The sequence below is a fragment of the Chlorocebus sabaeus genome, chromosome 25 (assembly GCF_047675955.1).
Source record: "Chlorocebus sabaeus isolate Y175 chromosome 25, mChlSab1.0.hap1, whole genome shotgun sequence".
Taxonomy (NCBI): Eukaryota; Metazoa; Chordata; class Mammalia; order Primates; family Cercopithecidae; genus Chlorocebus; species Chlorocebus sabaeus.
This window is the reverse complement of record NC_132928.1, coordinates 17229176-17240494: the sequence shown is the minus strand read 5'-3', so window position 1 is coordinate 17240494 and position 11319 is coordinate 17229176. Positions and strand designations below refer to the sequence as shown.

The following is an 11319-nucleotide window of genomic DNA, read 5'->3' as shown; positions in this document are numbered from 1 at the left end:
GAATAATATTCCATTTTATATATATATATATATATATATATAAACATATATAAAATGTGTCTGTGTAATGCATATAATGCATGTGTGTATATATATTATATATATAAATAATATCCCATTATACACACACGTACATACCATTTTCTTTGTATGCTTGTCCATTGATGGACATTTAGGTTGTTTCCATGTATTGCCTATTGTGAATAATGCTGCACTTAACATTGGGAATGCACATATCTTTACCAAGTGGTATTTCATATCCTCTAGACATACATCTACTAGAAGGATTGCTGGGTCATAAGGTAATTCTATTTTGAATTTCTTCAGGAACTCCATGCGGTTTTTATAATGATTCTACTCTACATTCCCACCAATTGTGTACTAGGGTTCCCTTTTCTCTATACCCTTGCCAACATTTGTTGCCTATTGTCTTTTTGGTAATAGCTATCCTTATGGATGTGAACTGATATCTTTAGTGGTTTTAATTTGCATTTCCCTGATGATAGTGATGTCGAGTACCTTTTCATATACCTGTTGACCTTTTTTTTTTTTTTTTTTTTTTTTTTTTTGAGGCAGTTTCACTCTTGTTTCTTAGGCTGGAGTGCAATGGTGCAATCTCGGCTCATGTAACCTCCGTCTCCTGGGTTCAAGGGATTCTCCTGCCTCAGCCTCCCAAGTTACTGGGATTACAGGGACCCACGATAATGCCTGGCTAATTTTTTGTATTTTTTTTTAGTAGAGACGGGGTTTCACCATGTTGGCCAGGCTGGTCTCAAACTCCTGAACTCAGGTGATCCACCCACCTCAGCCTCCCAAAGTACTGGGATTACAGGCACGAGCCACCATGCCTGGCACCTGTTGACCATTTTTATGTCTTCTTTAGAGAAATGTCTGTTCAGGTCTTTTGTCCATTTTTATTTATTTATTTTTGAGACAGAGTCTCCCTCTGTCACCCAGGCTGGAGTGCAGTGGCACTCTCTTGGCTCACTGCAACCTCTGCCTCCTGGGTTCAAGTGATTCTCGTGTCTCAGCCTCCCAAGTAGCTGGGACTACAGGTGTGCACCACCAAAACTGATTAACTTTTGCATATTTAGTAGAGACAGGGTTTTGCCATGTTGACCAGGCTGGTCTCAAACTCCTGGCCTCAAGTGATCTGCTTGCCTCGGTCTCCCAAAGTGCTGGGATTACAGATGTGAGCTGCCGTGCCCAGCCTTCAGTCAGGTTGTTTTCCTGCTATTGAGTTGTAAGAGTCCTTTATACATTTTGGATACTAACCCCTTATCAGATATGTGGTTTGCAAATTTTTTTTTCCATTCCATAGGTTACCTTTTCATTTTGTTGATTGTTCCTTTGCCGTGCAGCTTTTTGGTTTGATGTGTCCCATTTATTTATTTTTGCTTTTGTACCGAGTTTTTGCTAAAATTTTTTTAAAAAATCATTGCCAAGGCCAATGTCAAGGAGCATTTTCCCTGTGTTGATTTTGAGATGATTTTAGTGTATGGTATAAAGGTCCAATTTCATTGTTTTGCATGTGGATGTATGGTTTTCCTACCACCTTTATGAAAGAGACTATCATATACAGTTGAATTTATTTCTGGGCTCTCTATTCTGTTCCACTGGTTTATGTGTCTGTTTTTATGCCAGAACTATTCTGTTTTGATTACTATAGCTTTGTAATATACTTTTAAATCAGGAAGTATGATACCTCTAACTTTTCCTTTTTCAGTATTGCTTTGGCTATTTGGGAATTTTTGTGGTTGCAAATGAATTTTATTGCTTTTTCTATTTCTGTGAAGAATGCCATTGGAATTTTGATAGGGATTGGGTTAAATCTATGTATTGCTTTGGATAGTATGAACATTTTAACAATATTAATTTCCCTGCTGGAATAGCAGTTAGGATTTGGTGCTCTCTCCTGCAGCTTCTTGAAGTGTGAATTTGCTCAGCCTTAAGCAATTAAACACATTATATCTCTGGAAACATATATAAGAAACTGATAGCAGTGGTTGTCCCCAAAGTGGGGAATTAGATATTGGGAAGCATGGGTGGGAGTGAGATGTTTCCTGTTGCCCTTTTACTCCTTTTGAATTTTAAATAATGTGAATGTATTTAAATAAAGAGAAATGAGGCACTAAAAATTAGTGTATTTTTATAAGTCAGATAGTATCTTGATTTTGATTCTAGTAAAGTGGTAGTAAGACACAAACATTTTAAAGAGATATGAGATAATTTTTTTTTGAGATAAAGTCTCACTGTTTTGACCAGGCTAGAGTGCAGTGGCACCATCAGTGCTCACTGCAGCCTCAACTTCCCGGGATCAGGTGATTCTCCCACCTCAGCCTCCTGAGTCACTGGGACTACAAGTGCACACCACCACGCCCAGCTAATTTTCTGTATTTTTAGTAGAGATGGGGTTTTGCCATGTTGCCCAGGCCGGTCTTGAATTCCTGGCTCAAGTGATCCTCCCATCTTGGCCTCCCAAAGTGCTGAGATCACAGGTGTGAGCCACTCTGCCTGGCCATGTGAGAAATTTTGTGTAAATTTGGAAAATACTACTACTCTTTGATTCTGTAGATCTGGCACCTTGGTCTGGTGTTCTATTGGAGCAGTTTGGGAATCATGACTCTTAAGGAAAGAGAATGTTGACAGTCGAAATTTTGCTTGGATATGCTTTAGAGAATTTCACAGTGATTTGAAAAGAACACTCTCTGTACAGGATGTGCTCTTTAAAACCATTACACAACCATTATTTTGATGTTGTGGATATTACTGTTTCTTGCATCATTTTTCTCAACAAAAGAATAAGGTCAGTAAGTGTATATATGTTTATAAACTAAGGAAGTGAAGTAATGTGAGCACAAACCATCCAAGGAATTTGTTAGTGATGCAGTCCTGGCCTCTAAATTGCTCTTGACCAAGGAGCTTCACATATGGGAAGGATCAGAAATTCTATGACACGGAATCAAAGACACTTTTCTGCTTCAGGGGCACATACATATTAGTACTGTCATTGCAGTTTTCTATTAGATGATTCTTAGTGACCAAATCTCTGTCTAGGACTCAGATACCTTATTTACTCAAAATAGTGGTCGGAAAATAAATGTTTGATATACATGTATGCATAACATTTTCATCTGCATAATTTTTATTTCCCCGAGTGTTTTTTCTCGGGTCATATTTAAAACTCATGCCAGCCCTGTGAAGCAGGTTGTCGTTTTTTTGTTGTTGTTCTGATGTACACATGTGGAAAAAGTCACTGGCCAGGGTCATTCTATTGATAAGTAACACAGAGTCAGGCATTTTGATTCTTGGGCTATTGTTCTTCCCCCTGGAAAATGCATAGTGACTTGATCTGGAATGCCATCCTCTCTTTTCAGGTTTTGACATGATCTTTAAAATTATGCTCAAAATTATTCCCCAAGAGGCTGTTTCAGACAAAGTCCAGATGGTTTTTGCTGGTTCCAAGACTCCCAAAAACTTGCTTCCAGTATTTTCTATCTATTCTAACCAGTATCTATTATATATCATATTCCAGTATGAACATGGAATATGATTTATTGTATTGACTTACAGAATTTGCTTTATTGTATTAATTTTTTCTTTTCTTTCTTTCCTTTTTTTTTTTTTTTTTGAGACCGAGTCTCACTCTGTCGCCCAGGCTGGAGTGCAGTGGCGCAATCTTGGCTCACTGCAACCTCTGCCTCCCGGGTTCAAGCGATTCTTCTGCCTCAGCCTCCTGAGTAGCTGGGACTACAGGCTTGTACCACCACGCCCGGCTATTTTATTTTTTTAGTAGAAACGGGGTTTCCCCATGTTGGCCAGGTTGGTCTCAATCTCCTGACCTCCTGATCCGCCCCCCTTGGCCTCCCAAAGTGCTGAGATTACAGGCATGAGCCACCGCGCCCGGCCTGTACTGATTTTCTTTCTACTATTTGTCTCGCTTTCTTATTTTATGTAAATTATTATAAATAATACTACTCCTGACTTATAGACATTTACAATCTATTTTTAATAACTTCCAGATGACTAGAGAATAGTAGTTCCAAACTTTTGTGTACATAAGAATAACCTAGGGAAGTTATTAAAAATAGACTTCTCAGTGCTTTTCCCATAGGTTATAATTCTGTGTGGTGGGGGGGAGCCGGGGGGAGGTCCAGGAATCTGCATTTTCAATAAGCACCCCCCAGAGGATGCTGATGCAGGTGATCCAGTAACCACACTTTCAGAAATTCTGCTGCTGAGAACTAAAAATGTGATTGTTATCCTCTGTTCACTGGGGGAAACAGAGGTGTAAAATAACTGAGTTCTTGCTCTCTTGGTGTTGACAAACTTTCAGGGGAGAAAGGGATACTGTCTGCCATGTCAGACAGTATGTGATTTTAGCTGTGAGCGGTGTGGACACTAAATGCAATACAAATACAAAGAAGGGAGGCATCACTTCTGGCTGGATTGTCATGCTTCGTAAAAAATAGGGGGTTTGAAGAAAAGAAATTTCAAAAAGATGAAAAAAAAAAAAGTGCACCGGGCGCGGTGGCTCACGCCTGTAATCCCAGCGCTTTGGGAGGCGGAGGTGGGCGAATCACGAGGTCAGGAGTTCGAGACAAGCCTGGCCAACATGGTGAAACCCTGTCGCTACTAAAAATACAAAAAATTAGCCGGGTGTGGTGGCAATGCCTGTAATCCCAGCTTCTCTGGAGGCTGAGGCAGGAGAATCGCTTGAACCCAGGAGGCGCAGCTTGCAGTGAGCCGAGATCGTGCCACCATTGCACTGCAGCCTGGGTGACAGAGCTGACTCCGTCTCAAAAAAGAAAAAGAAAAAAAGAGTGGATTATTTCAAGATGTTGGAACAGCAAAGACTAAGTGTTGAGGATGCATAACTTCTTTTAGGGGATCAGTATGTGGAACGATGTGCCTGAACTAAAAAGAGTTTGTGTGGGCACACGTAGGAATTTACACTTGGAAAGACAGGAGTCAGATTGCAGAGAGCCTTGGGTTTGGACTCTATTCTGCAGGTATCGGGTGGTTCTTCAAACACGCAGGTAAGATAAAAGTGATCTTAAAAGATTGATGTGGCAGTGAGTTTGAAAGCCCTGAACTACGTTTGGTGGTCTTTGTACACACTGGGAGAAAGGCCAATTGTGAAAGTAGATTTAACATGATCTGGAGCTTGACTATGTGAGAAAGCGAAAAGTGTCAGAAACGCTGCTGAGGTTTGAACCTCCTTGACTGGGAAGATTATGTACAATTTCACCACCCAGCAAATCTGAAGGAGGAAACGTTTTGAGGATAGTATGTTTGGTTCTAGGTCTAGAATTCAACTTCCTACCAAATTTGAAATATTCTCTACATATGCATCAGGTGGCTTCGTTTAAATATACGACAACTACTTTTATTATGTTGAAAGGAAAAGGTCTGGAGTTCCAGGGAGGGGATTACAGATTTGGGTCTATTGCCACAAACGGAGGCAGACTGTTCAGATTAATAATTATTAACGGCCGCTGTATGGAAAGCACTGCACAAAAAAACTAAGATGACCAGTCCTTATCCTTAAGAAATTCAAAATCTAGACGGAATCTCCAAGAAAGAGAATCCAATAAGAGTACATGGCAAGCTTCCATATCTACACACCACTGACCAATGGATTTGTACTCTTCTCGTTGGAGTAGTTGAGGGCCTTTGGCTCAAGGAGGGGTGAAAATTAGCAGGATACTAAATTGGGAATGAGAACTCTCTTTTTAGAGGGCGTAGACTTGCAGAACTCTTTGAAGCAGTAGATGCTATACTGCCCAAACCCCACACGAGAGTAGCTCTCTGGAGTTGCAGAGTCCGAACCTCCGAAGAACTACAAATTTATTCCGCAACTACCAATTACGCGGTTGGGGGCCGGTGAGGCGCCAAGACCCGCCCAGGTGTCCAGTACCTCGCAACGATTGGACGAGCTCACCTCCTCGCCTCCCCCGGGGCTCCCTCGCCCATCAATCACGCTGCTTGCTCGCCACCCGACCTTTGCTGCGCCCCCTTTCAGTGGCATAACACCTGGCGCTCTTTCGCGCCCCAGCCCTCCGACGCCCCACCAATCGCTTCAGTTCCTCACTGGCCAGCAGAGAGGAGAGCGAAGGGAAGGGGCGCTCTATTTTGCTCTCTGAACGCACCCTCTCAAATTTCCCGGTCTTCTAGCAGATGGCCCGGAGAGCAATGACAGTCTGGAGCAGTCGCGCATGAGCGCAAAAGTGCCAGCTGGCGGAGGGGCGCTTCCCCTCCCTCCCAAGAGATTTGCCACATTTGTTGTGACGCAGGGGCACCCCGCTCGCCTTCTTCACTTACGATTGGCTGTGGCCGAAGCCCGTCACACAGCCCGCCCCACTCCTCTGCCTCAAGAGGCCGCACCTCACGCCGTCGCTGCCGCTTAGCCGTGCGATTGGCTAACAAGACTGGCATGCTTTCCCGCCCCCTCCCCCGCCGCTGCACCGAGAGGCGGGCGGGACCCCACGGAAGTTGTCAGTCAAACTCCTCCCTCCCCACCCCTCTCGAGGCCCCTCCCCGGGCCGCGCGCCCTAGCGCGCGCACACGCGCACACACTCCCCGCTCGCCTGTACCAACCACCTTCTCAAGTTGTAGCGGTCGCTCGCCGGGGGTTCTCCGTGGGCGGCCGACGGGCGCGTGGGGGAGGGGGTTTGGGCCGCCCAGCGCGGCAAGGAGGAGTGTGTGCACGCACAGGGCCGGGGCTACGGGGCAGCGCCCCGGGCGATGAGGGGCCGGCGCTGACCGGGAAGAGTGGGCACAGCGGCAGTGGCTCCGAGGGGACCCGCGATGGCAGCGCCCCGGGAGGAGGCTCCAGGCAGGGCGGGCTACGCCGGCAGCGGCCACTGAGGTGCTGGCCGACCGGCTGGCTGGCGACCGGGGCAGAAGCAACGAGAGGCGCGCTTGGCGCCCGCACCCCCGTGCCCTCGCCTCAGTTGTCTAAACTTCGGGCTCTCTTCCACCCGCCCTGCGCGCCCGGAGTCAACAACTTCTTCACCCCCCTCCGCCCCCGCCCTTCCCTCCGTCAGCCCCGGGAGCTCGCCGCGCGCCGGGGACCAGGAACCTCCGGCGCTGAGATGTGGCCGTGAGGCGTTGGCGGGCGGCGAGGAGAAGCTCGGCGGCGTCCCGGGGCCGGAGGGCCGTGGGGCCGGGGCGCAGGGGCGCGAGCACCCCGCGCCTCTCCCCCGCCTCCTCCTGCAGTCTCCGCCGCTGCCCGTGCCTTGCAAGCAGCAGCCGGAGCTGCCAAGCGCCAGGGCCGCGGAGATGTCGTCGTCGTCGCCGCCGGCGGGGGCTGCCAGCGCCGCCATCTCGGCCTCGGAGAAAGTGGACGGCTTCACCCGGAAATCAGTCCGCAAGGCGCAGAGGCAGAAGCGCTCCCAGGGCTCGTCGCAGTTTCGCAGCCAGGGCAGCCAGGCAGAGCTGCACCCGCTACCCCAGCTCAAAGGTAACCTCCGAGGGCGCAGCCCCGGGAGCGAGCGCAGGGGCTGGCAACGCTTGCCTCTGCGCAAGCAGAGCCATTTCCTTCTGGGCTTCTCTCAGCTGGGACTCCTAGTGTGTGAGCCGAGTTCCCCACGATGCCTTGGCGTCCCCTCACCACCTCCTCCTTATTCAAACGGGTTTTCTGTGAAGTCTTGGCTCTTTCCTTCTAATTCTCACCTGAACTCTTTCCATCCTAGGGGAGGCCAACACTCCTCCCCACCTGCGCGCTTGCTTAACCTGCACTTCCTATTTTGCGTCCCGCGAGGTAGAGCCCTTCACTCTTTTTCCAGGTTTGCCCTTTCCCGGTCTTGCTTTAACAGCCACACGAACCTTCCCCGACCTTCAGTTTCCCGAGTGTCAGCTCCTCTGTTCGGCCACTTTTAGCTAGTCCTTTACTTTTACAGTTATAAAGCCGTGTGCACCCACCCTCTTCTCAACTCCACTTCCCATTGATTGCCCCTAAGAGTCATCAGACCAGGAATCCGATTGCAAACATCGGCTAAGAGTTAGCTGGCCTTTGGATGTATTTATAAAGAAAAAGCCTAAAAATTTAACCAGTGTAGTATCTTATTCACTGGATCGTTAGGTTTAAATGGTATCCTGTAGCTCAAAGAACAGAAATATTTAAAATATTCTGTTGTCTGAGATGATACACACGGTCTATTTGGAAATATAAAGAAGTAGGTAGTGTTGCTTTGCAATCGAATGGGAACTTAGTTTGCCAGGCAGTGATTCCAGGGACTTTGTAGGTTTGTACAGGAATTCAAATTGGTATCCGTGCCTAATGCCTTGCAGGAGAACTTGGCACTCTTTTTGGCTCACTTTTCCCACTAGGTTTAGAGGATTTTCGATGTTATTTCCTGGTGTTCTAGTTTATTCTTTGTGTATTACTCAGTATGTTTAATTAATGTCCTTGCATTTTATGAGATAGAAATGATGGAACAAGATGATAATGCTCCTACATTTTTAAATAAAATTTGCAACCTGACGGAGATCCATATCATCAGATGTTCAGATTTTTCAATTCATTTGAAAAAGCTGCAGCATCTCCTTCAAGGCCAGTCTGGTTCTCATTTGTCTTTGGGCCTGTGAATCCAGCCTTAGTTTGGCAAGGAATCTAAAGAAAACCCAGATCAAATCACAGTTGACCTACAACAGCTCCAGAACCCTACTGAGACCCTACCTTGCCCTGACTCTTGGAGTGCTTCTACATCATGACATCTCACCGTTAGAATCACACTGGCTTTTGAAAAGAGGTTTAGAGATATGATTAGTCTGTGTTATCGAATTTATCATTTGATTGCTCTTTAGCATACAAAAATTGTTAAAATTTACATAGCAAAATGGTAGACTGTAATGACAGGCATTGCCAAGACTTTAATTCTTGAATGATGTCATAGCTATAAAAGAATATCGTCTTTGCTATTCATAGATTTTAAATTTTACACTTATTTAAAATATCAGTTTTTTTACACTACTGATTTTTTTTCCTCATTAAATTGTCAAACTATGTAGTTTGAAGGTTTCGTGCTAGGGTTATTTCATAGTTATTTAATTTGCTTTTTAGTAAGATTCTAGTTTCTTAGTATTGTACTTCTTAATAGTATACTTTAATGAAAATAATTGAATATTAAACATTTGGTTGTTTTCAGGCCAGGAGATGCAGCTTTGATACGTTTTGCTTTTTTTTTCAATTTTGTTTAATTTAATTTAATTTAATTTTTTTGAGACGGAGTTTCACTCTTGTTGCCTGGGCTGGAGTGCAATGGCACGATCTCGGCTCATTGCAACCTGCGCCTCCCGGATTCAAACAATTCTCCTGCCTCAGCCTCCCAACTAATCCCAACTAGCTGGGATTACAGGCATGTGCCACCACGGCCCTTAGTAGAGATGGGGTTTCACCTTGTTGGTCAGGCTGGTCTCCAACTCCTGACCTCAGGTGATCAGGCCACCTCGGCCTTCCAAAGTGTTGGGATTACAGGCGTGAGCCAACGTGCCTGGCCACATTTTGCTTTTAAAAACCTGGCAAAAATATGGATAGAGTCAGTAATCATCTAAGTTATGTGATGTAGGGTTCAACAGGTTGAAGGTGCCATATAGTATTTGGTCACTAGTAAAGAAAAAAGTAAATTGGAACTTTAATTGTAGATATTTGCGTGAAAATACAGTATTCATCATAAGGAAAATTATGTATTCAGGATAAATTTATGCAAATTTAATTGAGGAAATAAGACCCTTACTTGGATTACAAACTAATAGGAACAACTTCTTTTACTCCAGAAGCCAAAATGCTTGAAAGTGATTAAAAAAGAAAAAAAAAAATCATTCAATTGCTTCACTTGGAACTTTGGCAGTGTACTTGATACCACAGTGTTGTGTTTTTTCTGCGAGTGGTAGTTTTTTCCATTTGTGGCCTTCACAAAAACAGTGGAAAGCCCTTTAGTATGTGTATGAAAGAGAATTTTCTTCCTCCTCTGAAATACCATCTTACTGTGGAGTGATTCAGATATCCATGGACTCCAAGATCTTTTAAGTGTTTATACCAGCCTGCTTGTGTTACACTTTGACCGCATGCATTTGAACTGGAAAAGTGCCAACTAGTTTTCCTCAAAGCATAGTAAGGATTAACAAAATAATCCAACCTTTTCACCTGTAAGAAGTATTTGTGCAAAATCATTTAGTAAGTGGGTTGTAGGATTTTAATGGCAAAAATGTTCAGAATAAATTGTTCTATAATTGAAAGTATTTAATAAACAAGCCTTGTTAAAAGGCTTTTCAGTCTGTGTAACCTATTTTGTTTAAGATTCTGGAAGGACTGGTTTGGTAAAGTAGTTGATGCCTTACATTTATATTGATGCCTTACATTCATATAACATTTTAGCATTTTAAAATTATTTTACCTTAAACATTTTCTTAAATTATAGAACAGTATTGTTCATACCAAGTGAAACAATCCAAAGATGTGTAACCCTTAATACCTGTGTATCTCTGGCTTTTTCACACCTAGTAAGGGTAATACTGTTATTTGATAATCCGTGGCTCAATGTATTTTTACAAACATCCTATTCGTTGGGTCATCCCTGAACTTTTTGCAAGATCAGTAGTCCCGTTTTATTGATGAGAAAGGTGAGGCCAAAAAAGAAGTTTTCTGGCCTGTGATTACTTATCTGGATGATGTTGCAACTGACACTGGGACCTAGGTTAAACGATTTCAGTATTTGTGCTGTTAACTGTTTTACGTAAATTTGAAGCAGTGTGATAGAGTTGGGTCTTTGGGGTTAGTCCTGGGTCAAAGGTAAATTTTTAATCTTTCTAAGTCATTTTCCTTATCTGTAAAATGGGGATAATACCTTCAATCTCCCCAGGCCTGTGGGGATTAAGGGAAATAATTTAAGTACCTAAAAATAGGCAAAGAATGTTAGTTCTCATTCTCTTAAATATTTGAAAATCCAGATTAAAAATATCTTTAAATGAAGGATTATTAATAGGATTACTTACTTAAATGGTAAACTTTCCTAGTGTATTTAAAGTGTGATTTTATTTATAATCAGTTTTCAGATATGATTTATGTGAAGTGCAGCTGTAACATCTTTCAGCATGAGTGTAGAAATGGAAATAGGATTAAGTCAGACTCTTTAAAATATTAAAAGTTGTGGTAAGATTTTTTTACCAGGCGAAGAAATCAGACTAACCAGTAGAATTGTATAGATATGCAGTCCTCATAGGAGACAGCCAGGAAATAAATAGCAAGATCAAGCTGAAACTGGCTTTGAGATTGAAATCCCCTTCAGAAGAGATAAAACTTTCCCCAGTAGCACT

General features: G+C 43.7%; 1 protein-coding gene across 1 annotated transcript in view; it reads left to right on the top strand.

Moving 5' to 3' along the window:
• Positions 1–6586: 6586 nt before the first annotated feature.
• PPP2R5A (protein phosphatase 2 regulatory subunit B'alpha) overlaps positions 6587–11319 on the top strand; it is a 74069-nt gene continuing 69336 nt past the window's right edge. The window contains exon 1 of the mRNA XM_007988506.3: positions 6587–7465. Within this exon, the coding sequence (XP_007986697.1) occupies positions 7285–7465 (181 nt within the window). The 5' untranslated portion in view covers positions 6587–7284. The remainder of the gene's footprint in view (positions 7466–11319) is intronic.